The sequence below is a fragment of the Lynx canadensis genome, chromosome E2 (genome assembly GCF_007474595.2).
Source record: "Lynx canadensis isolate LIC74 chromosome E2, mLynCan4.pri.v2, whole genome shotgun sequence".
Taxonomy (NCBI): domain Eukaryota; kingdom Metazoa; phylum Chordata; class Mammalia; order Carnivora; family Felidae; genus Lynx; species Lynx canadensis.
The window spans coordinates 59,969,757-59,988,680 of NC_044317.1; the positions used below are offsets into that span (position 1 = coordinate 59,969,757).

The 18,924-nt window shown below is 45.0% G+C and overlaps 1 protein-coding gene across 1 annotated transcript; it reads left to right on the forward strand.

Moving 5' to 3' along the window:
- The first annotated feature begins 8,201 nt into the window (after nucleotides 1-8,201).
- On the forward strand, nucleotides 8,202-15,236 carry LOC115502285 (zinc finger protein 547-like). The gene is made up of 4 exons (XM_030297536.2): nucleotides 8,202-8,449; nucleotides 10,173-10,421; nucleotides 12,267-12,393; nucleotides 13,542-15,236. Exons 2-4 carry the CDS (start codon nucleotides 10,389-10,391, stop codon nucleotides 14,987-14,989), a joined length of 1,608 nt encoding a protein of 535 aa, XP_030153396.1. The 5' UTR covers nucleotides 8,202-8,449; nucleotides 10,173-10,388; the 3' UTR covers nucleotides 14,990-15,236.
- The last annotated feature ends 3,688 nt before the right edge of the window (nucleotides 15,237-18,924 follow it).

Consider the following 18,924-nt stretch of genomic DNA (forward strand, 5'->3'; position numbering starts at 1 on the left):
CAGAATCCGAAGGACGCTCCAGGCTCTGAGCTGTCAGCACAGAGCCCGACCCAGGCTCACAAACTGTGAGATCATGACCTGAGCTAAACTCAGATGCTTAACTGACTGAGCCACCCAGGTGCCCCAAGTTTGGTGTCTTATTGATATTTGCTTTTGTTGTCCTTGCTTGAGGAGACCATTGAAAAACATACCGCTAAGACCAGTGTCAGCAAGCTCACTGCCTATGTTTTCTTCAAAGAGTTTTATAGTTTCAGGTCTTATATTTAAGTCTTTAGCCCATTTTGAGTTTAGTTTTGTATACAGTATAATAAGGTGGTCCAATTTCATTCTTTTTCATGTAGCTGTCCAGTTTTCCCAACACCATTTATTAAATAGGCTGTCTTGTCTTCATTCTCTGTTCTTGTCTTCTTTGTCATAGATTAATTGACTATATAAGTGTGGGTTTATTTCTGTGGTCTCTATTCTGTTTCATTGACCTATGTGTCTGTTGTTGTGTCAGTACCATATTATTTTGACCACTTTAGCTTTGTACTATAGTTTGAAGTTTGGGAACATCGTATCTCCAGCTTGGGTCTTTTTCAAGATTGCTTGGCTATTTGGGGTCTTTTATGGTTCCATGCAAGTTTGAGGATTATTCTGTGAAAAATACCATTGGTATTTTGATACGGATTGCATTGAATCTGTAGATTGCTTTGAGTAGTATGGACATTTTAACAATGTTAATTCTTCTAATCGATGAGCATGGATTATCTTTCCATTTATTTGTATTGTCTTTAACTTCTTTTATCGGTGTCTTGATAGTTTTTAGAGTATAGGCTTTTCATCTCCTTGGTTAAATTAATTATTTTATTCTTTTTGATGCAATTGTAAATGAGATTATTTTCTTTCTGATAGTTTTTATTAGTGTATATAAATGCAACATATTTCCGTATATTGATTATGTATCTTGCAAGTTTACCGATTTCATTTATTAGTTTACTAGTTTTCGGGTGGAGGTTTTGCGGTTTTCTGTATGCAGTTTGCCATCTGACATACTGACAGATTTACTTTCTTTCCAATTTGCATGCCTCTTATTTCTTTTTCTTGTGCAATTGCTGTGGCTAGGACTTCCAATACTACTTGACTAAAAGTGGCAAGAGTGGACATCCTTGTCTAGTGCCTGATCTTAGAGAAAAAGCTTTCAACTTTTTACTGTTCAGTATGATGTTAGCTGTGGGTTTGTCATCTATAGCCTTTAATATGTTGAGGTACATTTCCTCTACATTTACTTAGTTGAGAGTTTTTGTCATAAATAGATACTGAACTTTGTCAAAAGCTTTTTCTGCACCTATGAGATGATCATAGGATTTCTGTCCCTTATTTTGTTAATGTGGTGTATCATGTTGATTGATTTGCTGATTCTAAACCCTCCTTGCATCCCACTTGATCATGGTGCATGATCCTTTTAAGTTATTGTTGAATTTGGTTTGTTAATATTTTGTTGAGGACTTTTGCATGTATGATCATCAGGGATATTGGCCTATAATTGTCTTTTTTGTAGTGTTTTTGTCTGTTTTAGTTATCAGGGTTTTGTGTGTCTGTGTTTCTGTTTTCTAATTTCAGTGAGTTTTTTTCTAATCTTTATTATTTTCTTTTTTATCCTTGGTTTGGGGTTAGTTTGGTCTTATTTTCTTATTTTTTTTTTAAACATAGAAGCTTAGGTTATTGACATCTTCTTTTGTAATAAGCTGCTTAAAGTTACACATTTACCTCTAATCATTTACTTTAGCTGTGTCACATTGATTTTTATATGTAGCATTTTTACCTTAATCTAGCTCAGGATATTTATGTCTTTTAAAAATCCCTTGTAATTTCTCCATTTACTGATAGGATATTTGGTAATATATGATTTAAGAAGTTCCTATTAAATTTGCAGGGCTGCTATCACAGAGCAGGAAGAATGCTTTTAATTTTTCAGTCAAGGGCCCAAGTGTTATAATTAAGGTTTGAAATGGGGGAAATCTATTGGCTATTGTAGATATCTTACATTCTGAGGAAGAGACCAAGCAAAGCTGTCAGTGTTTAATGTAGAAGGAGTAACCCCCGTTATCAGTCAGGAATTGGTGAGGATGACCATTGGTACGAGTGCTTAAGGCAGGCTCTCAGGCACTTTTTCCTTCCTCAGAGCACCTTCATTGACAGTGCTGACTTGAGGGTATTTTCTTTGTCTTGGGTTTTGTTTCATAAGATAGGACAACCTTTTTTTCCAGTGTTCATTCTATTTACGTTATCTACAAGTGACTTTGTCAGTAGATGGTTGATTGGGAAGTGGGCCATCAGCTGTTTGACCCACAGAGACACGATTTACATCAGGTCCTGTCTTGTTGTTATTCTAAAGTCCTTTCAAAATGGACTGTTGTAGTTCAGCTAAAGGGACTATTATTCTAATTTCTGTTTTCAGATTAGGTCTCTAAGTTTAATGCCATTGATAAAATGACATCGTTTTACATTAGCTGTTACGTCACCACCGTAACTCCCAAATGTTGTAAGAAGGTATTTTTCTAGTCTGTATTGAAAATCTATAGCTTCATCTTTTTTAGATAATTTTGGCTCGATGATTAAATTACTGTATCATCGACTTTTGTTATAAATACTTCAGGTATGGGTTTTAGGAGACTTGGACCTCCTTTTCTGGCCATTTCATGACCCTTTGAAACAGGACTCCTGTTACTCCTTATACACCGTATAAGTTAGGTGACCTTGGTTTCTAAGCACTGTAAAGAATTCTAAGATCTAAAAAAAAAAACCAAAAACAACTAAATTCTTTTATGAATAGTTGGTGGTCTTATTTGGGTCGGAGAGAATCTTTAGTTTTACCTCTTAATTCTGCTCAAGTCCAAGGCTTAAATTTTATAGTTTCCTGCACACCTGACTCATGGGAAGGGTGGATGTTTAGCAGTAGGTGGCATTTGGGGTTTTCAGGGAGTTGTTGGGAAAATGTGTGGGCCCTGGACAAAGGGGACAGGAGGGGGAAGAGGTGCCAAAGGAGAGAAATCAGAAGGATAAGGGGGAAGGGAGAGCTGGATATGGGGAAGCAACTGGAGGACAAGGAGGGAGGATTTACAAAGGGAATGAGTCTCCTTTGCTACTGCTGAAGTTCGTCAAATTGCTCGTTAGTTTTGCCCAAAGAATCTTTTAGTGATGCAACTTTTGAGTCAGATTTTATTTGGAGGCATCTGCATACTCATAAAAACAACACAGTCCGTTGGGCCCGAGAAGTCTTCTTAACACATCAAATGTCCCCCCACAGTGACCACTGAAGGCCCAAATTCCCCATGGTGCAGTTACAGTATTTAGAAAGATAGGCTCAAGAATTAGGATTGGAACAGGAATGCATATAAAATGCAGGGGTTTTTCATGGGAGAGGAGAGGATTTAGACCTAGAGCACCCTATGAGAGCAGACAATGGCTGGTAGGAATAGAATACTTGTGGACCTCTAACCCTCAACCTAATGATTGGCTGCTTTAAACCACAGGCTCACAATCTGTGCCCCTGGCATCATGTGGATAACCAGAGAGAATTCTTTCTCTAGATTATAGTCCAGCTCTCAATACCAAAAAAAAAAAAAAAAAAAAAAGGTGTAAGGAGACCGCACTTGCTTTATTGGTTACCCGCAGCAAAGTTTGTCTAGATAGTTGCCAGTACAGTGGGATCTGCAAACACACTGCACACTGGTCTGTGAGTCTGGCTTGAACCACAGGCTTGCCAACAATATGGCAATGCCTGTGTTCCACCCTATGATTCAACTTATTAGGACAACAAACTTTTAGCACAGAATTTAAAAAATCGCTCAAAAGACAGCAAAAAGGTATGAAGAGGAATGGCCTGATCCACCAAGGATCCCAAACCGCTGGGAACTAACAACAAAACCCAGGTAACAAACAGAATGAAAAGCCCAGAAACTCAACCCAAAGAGAGCAGATTTCCCAAATCTTCAAGGATTTGACTTGCCCTTAACAAGGTGCAAGGGACAAATATGTGGTATGGCACTGGGTAGGAGGCTGGGATCTGCTAGGACCAGCAACGCAGAGCAGATCTCAGCAGGACTTTCATGATAAACATCCTAGATGAAACAGCTTCTGCAGTGAGCACATCCAGTTTACCCTGTTCCTCTGTCCATCAAATATTGACTAGTGAGACACATGTTCCGCAGAAGTGTGAGCTGGGGGACTAATCACGATATACAATGTGGAAGCTCTTACAACCTCTCCTGTAATTGTTTTCTTAATCTGAATTTCTCTGAAAATTTTTTCACTCACTTTGATATTAGTTGAACTCATACACCCCTCATGCTTAACTGTGAATAATGTTGATTTACATCTATCCATTTTCCATATTAAATGAACAATTGCATATCATACAAAGACCTTGAAGAGGCTTCTCACCACATTTAATACATATCTGCTCTTCAGGAAATTCATCACAAAATTTATGCTTCCATTTGGGCATTTTTGTATTCAGTATACACCCAAAAGTGGGTAATAGCAACTTGGGCAAGAATAGAAAACATTGCCTTCTCAATTTCAAAGTCCGTGCCAATTTGTTTGTCGTTCATAAGTCCAAACTCATAACTAAGTGTATGTTACAAATAGGCTGAACCCTTGAAAGGTTTGCAAACCTGTGAACTAACAATGAATTTCACTCAGTATGCAATGCAAAAAAAAAAAGAGAGAGAAAGAGAGAAAGAAAAAGAAAGAAAGAAAAAGAAAGAAAGAAAGAAAGAAAGAAAGAAAGAAAGAAAGAAAGAAAAAGAAAGAAAGAAAAAGAATTTTCTATGTGCCTGCAAGGGAGAGCTTCTAGCCATCTCAAAGAAAACCAGAGCTGTTCTCATCTAGTTTTTGGTAAGTCTGGCATTCAGGAATTGGTAGACTTTCAGAAACAGGCGTGTTTGAGAACTGATGGGCTCTTCAGTTGTGACTGTGATACCTACTGTTGACCAACTTTCAGAAGCAGGGTCACTGAAGTGAGGCCCTTGCTGATGGACTGCTGCCCATGCCGGGGGCTGTCACTGATTGGCTGTCTTTCAGGACTGGGGCTTGAACAGATTGACTGAATTTTGGAAGCTCAGAATGATCAATGATCTACTAATTTTCAGAAACTGAGTTGCTGGGGTGAGGCTGTTGTTGAGTGGCTGGCATTCAGAGATCATCTGAAGTTATTTCTAATAAACTTTGGTTTCTTGTTCACGACTTTGGAATTTGGCCAAAGAACACTCTTTTCCTTCCCTGAATATGAAAAATAAGCACTCCAAATCTTAAGTCCCCTCTTTGGTTCTTCCTCAGCAAAACCAGCAGGAGAGACCATAAGGCATTTTCCAGAAGGTCACTTACGGGGCTTTGATTTTGAGCTAAGGTTGCCACTAAGTAATTTAACTGCCAATTACAGTGTGAAAAATAGCTATAACTGCTGACTTTTTGTAACGTATTGTAAAAAAGCTAAGTACGGAATATGTATGACATCCTGACAGCATTGACACAGGACAAAGGACGTGTGCTGTATACACAGCCGCAGGCAATTCTATCCCTTTTGTGTGCCACACACTATTGTACCTGCAACCCTTTATGTGCTCGTTGAACATTTGCAGATCAGTAAATACACAACAGCACAACTTCCCCATTCCTTTTTACCTTTGTGGCAACTCTTTTTCAATATTGTGTTTTCCTCTCCCTACAGGCTGTAAATGCACAATATTTTCAAATATTAAAAATCGGGGCACCTGGGAAGTTCATTTGGTTAAGTATCCGACCTGGGCTCAGGTCATGATTGTGGGGAATATGCTTAGGAATCCTCTGAGCCTGCACTGATGGGTTAACAAGGCATAAAGAATTACAAAGCCAAAGGATGCTCACACCCAAGTTTGGGTAAACAAGATTAAGTAAATAGGTATAGAGGGGGCAGGGCAAAGGCTCCAGTATAGAACAAAGGTATACGAGGTAAACAAGATCAGGTATTCAGGGTGAAAACAGCCCCCCTATTTAGTACTACAGCAGAAAGCTGCTTTCACAGGAAGGAAGTAGCAAATTAGGTGAACAGGTAAATAGGGCTATAGACCACTGCAGGGCAGAGTCGTCCAGAGTGGAGCTAATTAATAAAAGAAAGGTGCCTTGTTAACCCGGAGGTTACACATTCTATCTGTCTTATCCCCTAGGCTACCTAAGATAAACAGACACAGCGCCTCGTGTCTGCGGTTAACAACCATCTGCCGCTGCGAGGATTTTGTTTTATATTGACCCAAACCCCTAACACCGTATATCTTCAAACCCCCCTTTCCCTCACGCCCATATGTTAATGTTCACAGATTTATTGTCTCTTTGCGCACGTCCATCACCATATTTGTAAGCCTTCTGATCCTAATAAAAATGAAGCAAGGACCCTTAATCAGGGAGGGCTCTTGTCTTCTCCTGGACATTAGCCATCTCTCACATTTTAATCCTGCATCCCGCTTTCTTGCTGCCCAAGAAAGAACTCTAGACCCAGAGTCTAAGACACATGATCTCACGGTTCATAAATTCAAGCCGTATGTCAGGCTGGGTGCGGACAGTCTGGAGCCTGCTTGGGGCCCCTCCCCCACTCATGCTTTCTCTCTCACAATAAATAAATAAACTTAAAAAAAATCACATCTTGGAACCAAACCATGAATGTAGCCAAGGTTTCAGCAAGCTACAGTCTCAGCTTCATTCTCTGACCTCTCAACTCAGTGTCTCCTGCTCAAACTTCACTGAGATCTTAACTTTCTCCCCCACTTGTCTCAGATATATTTCTCTAGAATGATTTTTGCCACTCTCCTTGAAAAATTACAAAACCATTTTTAATAGCATTCAGTAATATCCATTTCACAAGTGTTTTTCCAGAGATAATATCAACCCCATGTGCATTCACTACTGCTGCAATTACAGATGAAATGATACTCACTTCCCAGCAAATAGATGAGATTGTGGATACTCAAATCTTCATCTCAGGGATAAGACGCCCCTTTGCACGCACGATCAACTTGTCAAGAAGGCACACACTGTTCAGGCAGAAGTTGGCACGTGCTAAGTCTTTCTCTTTTCAGATAAGTTTCAGATCTTAAAAGAAATGTAACGTGGGGCGCCTGGGTGGCGCAGTCGGTTAAGCGTCCGACTTCAGCCAGGTCACGATCTCGCGGTCCGTGAGTTCGAGCCCCGCGTCGGGCTCTGGGCTGATGGCTCAGAGCCTGGAGCCTGTTTCCGATTCTGTGTCTCCCTCTCTCTCTGCCCCTCGCCCGTTCATGCTCTGTCTCTCTCTGTCCCAAAAATAAATAAACGTTGAAAAAAAAAAAAAAAAGAAATGTAACGTATCTCAGAAATACAATAATATCTGAATAAAAGTACTGGAACACCATCACTGACTATACAGGCAGGACAAATGCCTTCTGTGGGAATTAGAGGCACATCGTCCTCCTTTCTTTAATTTTTTTTTTTAATGCTTATTCATTTTTTGACAGAGAGAGACAGAGAATGAGTGGGGGGAGGGGCAGAGAGAGCGAGAGAGACAGAATCTGAAGCAGGCTCCAGGTTCTGAGCTGTCAGCACAGAACCCCACGTGGGGCTCAAACCCACAAACAGTGAGATCATGACCTGAGCCGTGGTCGGACGCTTAACCGACTGAGCCACCCAGGCGCCCCCATCGTCACTCTTTCTAACTACCTCAGTGCCTCCTGACACCCCTCCTCCAACTTCCCCATCACAGTCCTGTCTGAAAGCTTTCTTATTGAAACTGTTAAAGGCTATAAAAGGAACTCCAAAGAGTCAGTGTACACGTCCCTTGCAAGCAACAAGGTAACTGAGAGCTACGAGGGGACGCCGAGGAACTTTACGGCATGCTGTGTCCCTTCCTATGTGCAGCCTTTTGGGAATGTGCTGTGATTCACGGAGTCTGAAACAACAGGGCCCTGGACATTTCTGAGTCGCCCTACGCTGCACTCCGAGGACAGCTGGGTATCGCCCTTTAAGAAGCAGCAAGCCCCAGCCCCTGAAGAACACGGAACTCCATTTCCCAGAGCTCCTCATACTCTTTCAGGGCCTTTAATCTGTCGGGAACGACCTACGTCCTGAATCCGCGCAATAACGGCGTTGAAACTACATTACCCGGAAGCCCGTGCGGCGTAGCCAAGGGCCGTTTTCGAGTGCGCGCGTCTCCTGGGGGCGGGACTTCCGGGGGCGCCTTTGTGGTGTCTGAGTTCTCTGTGGTTCCCGGGACTGTTCCGTGGCTTAGTGCGTCCGGAAACCTCAGTCCCGACCGACGTGAATGGAAAGCGCGAAAAGAGGGCCTGTTCCCGCAGCAGTGGCGGCTGCGAGGCGCCCTCGCCCCCGCCCGGTCGCCCGCCGCGTCCCGCCCCGCTCTTCCCACTGGTCGGAGGCCGAGGCCGCGCCGGTGAAGCCGGCGCAGGTGGGTGCTGCGACCCCCGGGCCCTCGGCCGCCCGCCCCGCCCCTCCTCTCCCCGCCCGCTCGGCTCCCCGCAGTCAGGCCCCCGGGGCGGGAGCAGAGGGCGTCCTGGCTCGGGGTCCCGGTCCCGCCCCTGCGGTGGGGCGTAGGAGGGCCCGCAGGGCCTCCTGAGTCGGGGTCGGGGGCCCAGGGGCCGGGGCGGAGTGTCGCCTGCAGGGGCGGCGTGCGCGGCTGGGATCTTCCGGGGTCAGGGGTCCAGGGCGGGGGTGGGAGGTGCGCGCCCAGAGATAGGTTAGGATAGGGGAGAGCAGGCCGGGGGGCTGCTGAGGAACCACCCCGGGCAGTCATGGTGGAGGTTGGGCCCGGGCGGTGGCCGTGGAGGGAGATGCGAGGAGATTCTGCAAGAGTCGGGCAACAGAGCCGACGGGGTTTCCTGCTGCGTCGCCTGTAGCTGTGAGCACAAGTGGGGAGTGAAGGACCAGGTCAGGGCTTCCTTGCCTGATCATCTGAGAGAACAGAGGTGGGGAAGCGAGCCCAGCGGGCAGGTTTCGGGGAGATCGTGAGTTCGGTTTGGACATGTTGATGCTGAGATATCTGAGGGTGGAGACATGACGTGGGTCTGTAGAAGTGAGGGTCTGGAGGACGGGGAAGGGAGCTGGGCTGGAGCTGTCCGAGGTGTGGAGGGTGTGCACTGCTCCAGAGCCTGGCCTGAGGACCCGCCCAAGGAGGGGGTCTTAAGGTCGTTATTACTGGTGGGCTCTGCAGTGAGCGTCAGGAGGGCTGAGACGTGGAGTGCCCCGGGGGATTCAGCATCCCTGATGCTCCCTCCCTAAAGGAGCGTACCTGATGTAGAAGGTATTCTGACCTGGGTCTAGAAAAGAATGCCTGGATATGGTAAGTTTGTTGGCCTGGGTGGAGACGGAGGTAGAGACTCTCAGTCCTGTAGGTCAGGTGATCCTGGGAGACAGTCCCTGTGGGACAAAGAAATAGCCAGATTTGTGGAGCAATTGGGTCCCAGATGAGGACACTGCTCTCTCACCACCTCCACCCTTGGGGGCAAGAGGAAGGCAGGAGTGCTCCAGTCAAGGGGTCCTGCCAGCGCCCTGCAGGGGGCCACGCAGCAGGTAGGCTTGTTTGCTGAAAGGAAGAGTAGCTGAGCTGCCCGCTCAGACTCTCCCTACAACTCATTAAATTCGGAACGTATGAAACATTTATTGAGACGTCAGCTAACCAACATTTACGTAAATATGTACACATGGAAACTAGAAATGAATGCATTCGATAAATGAAAAGCAACAACACTTTATGAAAATTGCAAAGTTAATTTATCTGTGGTATTTGCTAGCAACAGAACGTTGTATAACACATCTTTTGAAAATCGCAAGCAGAGATAACACTAATCCAAATTTTATGAACCCTGTCCTTTATTTGCAATGGAAACATACAGGCTTGTTAACTCTGTGGGTAGTTAGTGTGCATCAGTTCTGTTTAATACTGTTATCAGCTCTGTGAGGTGGGGGCCAGGAATTGAGGCTCGGGACGTTCATTCCTCCTACAGAACCACATCGCTGATAAGAGCGGCACTGACGTCAGAGGGGCTGAGAGCTTAGGTTATCAGGCTGGGAGCACTTTGCTCCAGGGCAGGGCAGGGGTAGTGGGGGTCCAGTTCAGTCTGTTGGTTGCCTACCATGGTTGCCCCTTTCTCATGGCCTCCCTCTTCCCACAGGTTCCCATGGCATTTGCAGAAATGCTTATGGATCCTGTACAGGTGCATGGAGGATGTGACAGTTGGAGGACACCCCAGTTGTCCCCCTGATGGTTTTGCCACTCCCATATAAAGAATGATGGTGTCCTGAGATTGCTCACCTGTTCTCCCTCCCTTGGGTCTAAAGTCCCTGTGGTCTCATCAAAGCCCAGGGTCTTGAACTCATCCCTGGATTCTATGGAGCATTGCCCATTTGTGACAACCAATGGGGTAAGATGTGGAAGGGTGTCCTGGGCACAGGATCCAGAATGTTCAAGTGATGGGCGTGAGAGTGAATTGGAATGATCAGGGAACTGCGAGGCTCTTACCTACAGTGGGAATATGGGGCAGCGGGCGCAGTGTTGGGGGGCACACAGTTACCAGGTCCACAGTTACAGCCTGAGGTGGTGAGCCTTTAATCTGAAGGAAGTAGGAGAAGGTTCTGAGCGGAGGAGCCAGGTGACCTGATCTTCACAGGCTGTGTGCAGCTGCAGTGTGCGGGAGGGCCTCGACGAAGGTGGGGATAGTGGGGGGCCTCCTGGGACTGCGCAGGTGACCTCTGCTGATGGCTGCACAGGGCTGGTGGTTGTGGAGGTGGAGGACCAGCTGCCTTCTGGATGTGTTCCAGACGGAGTAGCCCACGTTCAGTGATGTGGCGAGCAAGGGTGTGGGGGGACGAGATGGAAGGGGGCGTCAGGGGCAGCCCCAAGGATTTTGGCTTTCTCTGGAAGAATGGATGTCCTGTCAGTTGAGACGGGGAAGTCAGTAGTCAGTTGGAATAGGAAGTCAGGTTTTGCCACTGATGTCACATGGTCCAGAGACTCCCGACTAGAGGCACCCACTTGGCAGTCGGACGCACAGGTCTGGAGTTCAGGGGAGGCTTCCAGGTTGCAGACAGCCAGAGACAGTGGCCGGCATGTGCACTGCGGTATAGCCGGGCATTAGTTTCCAGAGGGGCCGTCGTTAGGTTGTGGAGGCAGGAAGGGGAAGAAGGAGATTCGAATCTCTTCTGGGAGCCTGGTTGGTGGTGGTGGACGTCACAAAGGCAGACGAAAAAGCAGAGTAGCTGTGGGGGGCGTGCCCGTGTGGGATACAGGTGAGGAGTCTGAAGGCTTCCGAGGGGTCAGGGGTGTGCAGTAGGTGTTGAAGCATCTCCACGAAGGAGGTCAGGTGTTAGTAAGCTCAGGCCAGGGCGCATGATCTTTCCATGGAGTCCTCAGTGTTTGGTGGTGACTTTGGGTCAGGCCTGTGTTGCTTCGTTGAGGCTGATAGACCTGGTGGGTTAGTTGAGGTTAAAACGAAGCAGCCAGGAGCATTGCTGGGCCTTGGGTGCGGAGTTCAGTGTCGCTGGACTTCACATGCGGGTCAGGTAAAGGCAGGCTGTGACTGCTTGTAGGACAGCAGGGTAGTGATGATGCAGCAGAGGGCTGGGAGTCTGTGAGGTGCTCACGTTAGGTTTGGGAGGGGGAGTATGACACGGGTGGCACGTGGGGAGAACCACAAAAGGACCCTGGCACCGGGGAACTTGGGTTTCTGGGGCAGGACGGGGCAAAATAGGATGCTGATTCCACTTGCACACTTCTGCCTGGATTCTATGTGCAACAGCGGTGTGTTGGGAAGGCACAGAAATTACCCACAGAGTGGGCTGCGGTCTCAGTAACCAAGTTGCAGAAGTGGAGGGACCAGATATGGAGAGAGGTTCAGACCAAGAATGATGGGCAGGTGAGGAGGAGGAGGGGCGCTTATGTGGGAGAGGTAAGTTCAAGTTGTGTTGGCCGGGACGTAGGATCTGGGGGACCTCAGCATAATTTACTGCTGAAAGAGACAGAGAGCCCCCACTGCGCGCCCAGAGCCTGGGCGGGGCTTTCCTGCACCCTCCTCGCTTGTGTTTTTCTGGACACAGCAATCAGTGGCAGTGAGGAGAAGGGAAGCGCCAGTGCCACCAGACCCTGTATCTCCTCCACACTGGGAAGTCGGGGTGGAGGACAAGGGCAAGGAGGGGATGGAAGGAGGTGGCGGTATGAACATTCCGGAAAGAGAAGCTGCACATCGATTGAAGCCTCCCTGTTTTGGCAGGGGTTTGTGGTTTTTACAGACGTGGCCGTGCGCTTCTCCCAGGAGGAGTGGGGGCTCCTCGATGAGGCTCAGAGACGCCTGTACCACAGTGTGATGCTGGAGACCTTTGCACTTTTGTCATCACTAGGTAAGGCCCTCACACCCACTCCAGCGTCCAGGGCTTAGCTCCGGCTTTCCCCTTCCCTCGGGGTCAGGAGCTCTGACTTTCCCACAACCACAGGTTTAAGGGGGCCAGGTCCGGGCTGCGTGCACCTCTGCTCCAAGCTTGTCTGAGAAATCCCAGTGGCCTTGCTTGTCCCTGGTCAGGTTATTCTGTTCAGAAGCACGGAGCCTCTGTACTCAAGGCCTTCCCCTCCTTGCTGACGTTTCTTAGGGGCACCCCTGTGTTGGAACTTCCAGCCACCAACGTGCTCTCTACTCGTAGAGACCGCTGGTTCTGTGAGACCCTCCTCTGAGGTTCTTTTGGTTTTAGAATGTGGGATGTCATGTGTTGGATCACTGACTCTGGGGGTCGTGCAGTCTACTCTGTCTTCCTGTGTTTCATCTAGGGTGGCCCGTTCCAGGTCCCATGTAAGTGCTCATCTTGAAGAGGTGGAGGGGCCTTAGTGCCTGACAGCATGGACCTTACTCCATCACCAGCTACAGGAAATGGCCCTGGGGCTGCAGAGTTGGGAATGGGTGTGTTGTCACAGCTGGCTTTACCATCGTGTGATGCCAGGGAGCGTGGTCATACCTTATTTCTACCTGTTTTTTCCTGTCATCATTTCTAACCTTGCACTTCCCAGCTCCCCCACTTTTGTGGCTTCCCTCCATTATCCTTTCACTTCTGCTCCCTTTGCAGTACACTTGACATATGACCTACCCTTGAGGTATTGTGATGGCTGCACCTATCTTTAAATAGTCTCTAAACACCAGCTGCTGTGTTGCAAGCACACATTTCTAGGTGTGAACTCAGTCTTCTACCCAGTGCTCACCAGTCACCGGCAGCCGTGGCCTTGTTGAAAGTCATTTGCAGAGGGAGAGTTAGGGAGTCCACCTCTCCTCCCTGAACTCACCCCGCCCTGGTATCCTTCCCCAGAGGCAGGGCTGTCCCATCATGGGCGCCGGCCAGGGTGAGCTCTGCACAGAAGGCCTTCCTTTCACCGTCTCAAGTTCCCCTGGCCCGTGAGCAGTCCCCTGGCCTCATCCATGGGCGTGTCCAACACACATTCCCGAGGAGGCTGCCTCGTCCCAACAAGGTCAGCGTGCAGTTGACCAGCATTTCTCTGTTTACAGGTTGCTGGCATGGAGCCCGGGATGAGGAGGCCCCTTCAGGGCACAGTGTTTCTGTAGGAGCATCACAGGTCAGGACTCCAAAGCCAGGCCCGTCCGTCCAGGAGGCCCAGCCCTGTGAGACGTGTAGCTCACTCTTGAAAGACCTTTTGCGCTTGGCTGAACAGGACGGTATACACCCCGAGCAAGGCCTGTACGCCTGTGGGGGAGAGTGTTGCCAGCACCAAAAGCATCAGATTAGAGCGGAACTTTCCAGGAGTGACGAAGGGAGGTCTTCATTTGTGAAGAACTGCAGAGGTCACATGGCAGAGACGACCTTTATGTGCAGTGAAGATGGGAAGGACTTCCCAGCCAGCTCAGGCCTTCTCCAACAGCAGGTTCCTCAGCTTGTTGGACGGCCACACTGGGGCACAGCTGGTGGAGAGGACTTTCAAAATGAACAGAATTATTATAAATGTACTCAGTGTGGGAAAATCTTCAGTCATAAACATATACTTGTTGACCATGAGAAAATCCACACTGGAGAAAAGCGTCATGAGTACAGAGAGTGTGGGAAGGCCTTCCTTAGAAAGTCCCACCTCCATCAGCACCAGAAAGGCCACGATGAAGGTCAGTTTTATGAGAACCCAAAATGTGGAGGATGTCTTACACGGATACCTGGCCTTGGTGACCACCAGGGTATTCACGCCAGGCCGAGGCCTTTTGAGTGCAGCCAGTGTGGGAAGGCTTTCCTTAGACTGTCCCAACTTGTTGGTCACCAGAAAATCCACACAGGAGAAAGGCCTTATGGTTGCAGTGAATGTGGAAAATTTTTTAGGAATCGCTCTACGCTCATTAGACATCAGAGAGTTCACACTGGAGAGAGGCCATATGAGTGCCTTGAATGTGGGAAAGCCTTTACCCGCAAACATAAACTTGTTGAGCATCAGAAAATCCACAGCGGTGAAAAGCCTTATGAATGCAGAGAATGTGGGAAAGCCTTCAGCCGCAAAGACAAAGTTGTTGAACACCAGAAAATCCACACCGGAGAGCGACCTTATAAGTGCAGCGAATGTGGGAAAGCTTTCAGCCGCAAACATAAACTTGTTGAGCACCAGAAAATCCACACTGGAATAAGGGCTTATGAGTGCAGAGAATGTGGCAAATTCTTTATGGACAGCTCCTCGCTCATTATTCATCAGAGAGTCCACACTGGAGAGAGGCCTTATGAGTGTGGTAAATGTGGGAAGTTCTTTAGGTACCGCTTCACACTCCTTAGACACCAGAGAACTCACACTAGAGAAAGGCCTGATGCGTGCAGCAACGTAGGAAATCCTTTAGTTGCAACTCCAAACTCATTAGACGTCAGACAAATCACAGCAGAGAAAGGCCTTATTAGTGCAGCTAATGTGGGAAATTTTTGTGTTACAACTCCAGTCTCATTACACAACAGAGAGTTCACACTGATGTGAGTCCTTATGAGAACTGCGAATGTGCGGACATCTCTACCTACATCTCTGGCCTTGTTAAACATTGGCAGATTTCCAACAATGGAGAAATGCCTTATGAGTGCAATGAATGTGGGAGAATCTGTTAATTTGATTTATGTCATTATAAACTAATTTGCATTTCTTTAATTTTTATGTTCTTGGAATCCTGCAGTATACTGTTATGTGACTGCTTTTCCTTACATTTTTACATAAAAGGAATCCCAAAGTATATCCTTGTGTGGCTGTTTAGAGATTTATCCCTATTGCATTCATTCCTCTTTATTGCTGAGTCATAGTCCATTGGGCGTATGTGCCACAGTGTGTTTATCTATTAATGGACATGTAGGTTGCTTCCAGTGATTCCAATTACCAAAAGAACTGGGAACATTCATATATAAGTAAATACCTGAGAGTGGAGTGTTGATCATTGATGAATGTTTAACTTTTTACGAATTGGCCAAACTGATTTCCTTTTTTTTTTTTTTTTAATTTTTTTTTTTAATGTTTTTATTTATTTTTGCGACAGAGAGAGACAGAACATGAGCAGGGGAGGGCCAGAGAGAGAGGGAGACACAGAATCGGAAGCAGGCTCCAGGCTCTGAGCTGTCAGCACAGAGCCTGACACGGGGCTCGAACTCACGGACCGTGAGATCATGACCTGAGCCAAAGTCGGACGCTCAACCGACGAGCCACCCAGGCGCCCCAAACTGATTTCCAATATGAGAGAGATTGCAAGCGGGGGAGGGGCAGAGAGAGAGAGAGGGAGAGAGAATCCCAAGCAGGCTCCACACTGTCAGTGCAGAGCCAGACATGGGACCCAATCTCACAAAACGTGAGATCATGACCTGAGTCAAACGAAATCAAGAGTTGGACACTTAACAGACTAAGTCACCCAGGTGCCCCTATAGTTATTTCGAGTTGAAATCCTCATTAACTTCTATGACTCTACTGTTGTCCTTTTTATTTTTGAATAAAATTTATATGCATACCTTATAACTTTTAATCAATTCTAAAAAATACTTTTAAGTGGTTTATATCGTAAATTTTATAATGGATTTATAATGGATTTACTTTTTTGGTTCCTAAAATCCTTCCTCTATGATCCACTGGGGGAATATCTGTCCAGTCATATGCTGAGGATAAGATTGAGTTCAGGCCTTAATTTTTGCCCCTTGAGTACGGTTGAAGCTGGCAAGAATAAATCCCTCACAAACCAACACTTTTGGTAACAACATTCACTTCCATCTTCTACTTCCAGGCAGAACTTTCTCTGTTCAATTAAAATTTTTTTAATGTTTATTTTTGAGAGACAGAGTATGAGCAGCAGAGGGTCAGAGAGAGAAGGAAACACAGAATCTGAAGCAGGCTCCAGGCTCTGAACTGTCAGCACAAAGCCCAATGCGGGGTTCAAACTCAAGAACCATGAGATCATAACCTGAGTCGAAGTTGGACGCTTAACTGACTGAGCCACCCAGGTGCCCCTCTCTGTTCAATTAAAACATTTTTTTAAAATTCCAGTGTAGTTAACATACAGTGTTAGTTTCAGGGGGACAATATAGCAATTCAACAACTCAGGCAGAAGTTACTCTTAACTTTAAATATTTGGAGACTAATGAATATAAATGCAGAACTCCTCAACAAAATGCTAGCAAACCAAATTCAGCAGCACCTTAAAAGAATTATACATTATGATTAAATTGGATTTATCCCTGGGGTACAAGGATGCCTCAACTTCTATAAAGCAGTAAATGTAATACTCCACATTAACAAAGGATAAAAATCATAGGCTCATCTCAATGCAGAAAGAGCTTTTGACAAACTTCATCCTTTCATGATAAAAATTTGTGACAAATTAAGTAGATAAGAAATTTACCTTAATATAAAAAAAAAGACATATACTAAAAACACATAGGTAACATCATACTCCATGTTGAAAAGCCAAAAGCTTTTCCTTTAAGATTACAAACAAGACACTCTCTACTTTTATTTAGCATTGTACTGCAAGTCCTAACCAGAGCAATTAGGCAAGAAAAATAATTGAAAGGCATCCAAAATGGAAAGGAAGGAATAATGTCTCTGTTTGCAGATGAACTGATCTTAAATGTAGAAAACTTGAAAGGCTGTACCAAAACAAACTGTAAAAACTAATAAATGAATTCAGTAAAGTTTAGGAATACAAAATCAACATACAAAATCTGCATTTTTAACTCTAACAATAAATTATCTAGAAAAGATATTAAAACAATCCCCTTCACAATAGCAACACAAAGAATAAAATATTTCAGAATAAATTTAACAAAAGAGGTGAAAGATCTGAACACTGAAAACTATAAAATATTGATGAAAGAAGCCACAGGCACAAATATATGGAAAGATATCCCATGTTTGTTGATTGGAAGAATCAATTTGTTAAAATGTCCATTCTACCCAGAGTAATCTACAGATTGAATGCAATCCCTATCAAAATTCCAATGACACTCTTCACAGAAATTTTTTTAAAAATCCTAAAATTTTGATGGAACCACAAAAGACACTTACCTCAATTTGAGAAAGGAGAACAAAGCTACAGGCTATAAACTTCCTGCCTTCTACTACACTACAAAGTTATACTAATCAAACCAATAAAGCACTGGCATAAAAACAGACGCATAGACCAGTGAAACAGAGGAGAGAGTCTAGAAGTAAACCCACACAAATGAAGTCAACTGATTTTTGACAGGCACCAAGAATATCCAGTGGGGGAAAGGATAGACTCTTTATTAAATGATGTTGGAAAAATTGGATATCCACATGAAAAAATTAAATTGGACCCATATCTTACACCATATCCAGAATCAATTCAAAATGAATTAAAGACTTAAACAGAAGATCTGAAACAGTAAAGTTATAAGAAAACATAAAGAGAAAGCTCCATGACATTGGTATTAGAAATATATATATATTTTATATATATATATATATATATATATATATATATATATATATAACACAGGAAACAAAAGCAAAAATAAGTGGGACTACATTAAACTAAAAAGTTTCTGCACAACAAAGGAAACAAAAAGGCAACCTATGGACTGAGAGAAAATATTTGCCATACACACACACACACACACACACACACACACACACACGAGTTAATATCCAAAATATATAAAGAACCATAAGACTGGTGTCCTTTATTTGTGGGGGGGTTGATTTTCAACAAGTGCTGTCATTTTGTGTTTTCATTGCTAAGTAGAGTAGGAGAGACATAGCTCTAAATGCCACTTCTTGTATTAAAAAAAAAAACAAAACAACAACCCAAATATAGGATTTATGATCTCTTTACAAGATAAATACAGGACCCAGAACAAAGTCATTTAATACAGGACATGCACAGCATACACAGAGCAACCCTATTCCCCACGTCCTATGTATCTGCTCTTGTGTCTAAAACCCAAATGGTGATTACTGAATATTTGTTAGAGCAGCACATGACAATACAGCTTCCCTATTCATTTTTATATTTCCAGAAACCGTAATTATTTCTACTACCAAGCTGTTCATGTTTTCAAATTTCAAAAAGAGCCGCATTTTGGAGATCAAACCCTGAGTGTGGTCCAGGTTTCAGCACAGCTGTGGGTTCAGCTTCATTCTCTGACTTCTCCAACTTCACTGCCTCTGGCTCAATCTTCACTGAGATCCTAACATTTTTTCACCTGTCACAGATCATTTTCTCTATAACTATTTATACTAGATTTCTTTGAAAAGTAATCATTATTAATAGCTTTCAGTAACTACTATATCACAGGTGTTTTGCAGAGATCATCTCGACTCCCATTGCTGATACTGGGGCAGCAATTACATCGGATATGATAAATCTCTTAGCAACAGGGATAAAGGATCATGGATTCCTAAACCTTTACAACGGTAATAAG

Excerpts from the sequence above, each read along its gene's own strand:
- LOC115502285 (XM_030297536.2), top strand. The coding sequence starts at position 10,389 with ATGGAGCATTGCCCATTTGTGACAACCAATGGG. Across the intron at positions 10,422-12,266 it reads CATTTGTGACAACCAATGGG|GGGTTTGTGGTTTTTACAGA; the intron begins GTAAGATGTGGA and ends CTGTTTTGGCAG. Across the intron at positions 12,394-13,541 it reads TGCACTTTTGTCATCACTAG|GTTGCTGGCATGGAGCCCGG; the intron begins GTAAGGCCCTCA and ends CTCTGTTTACAG.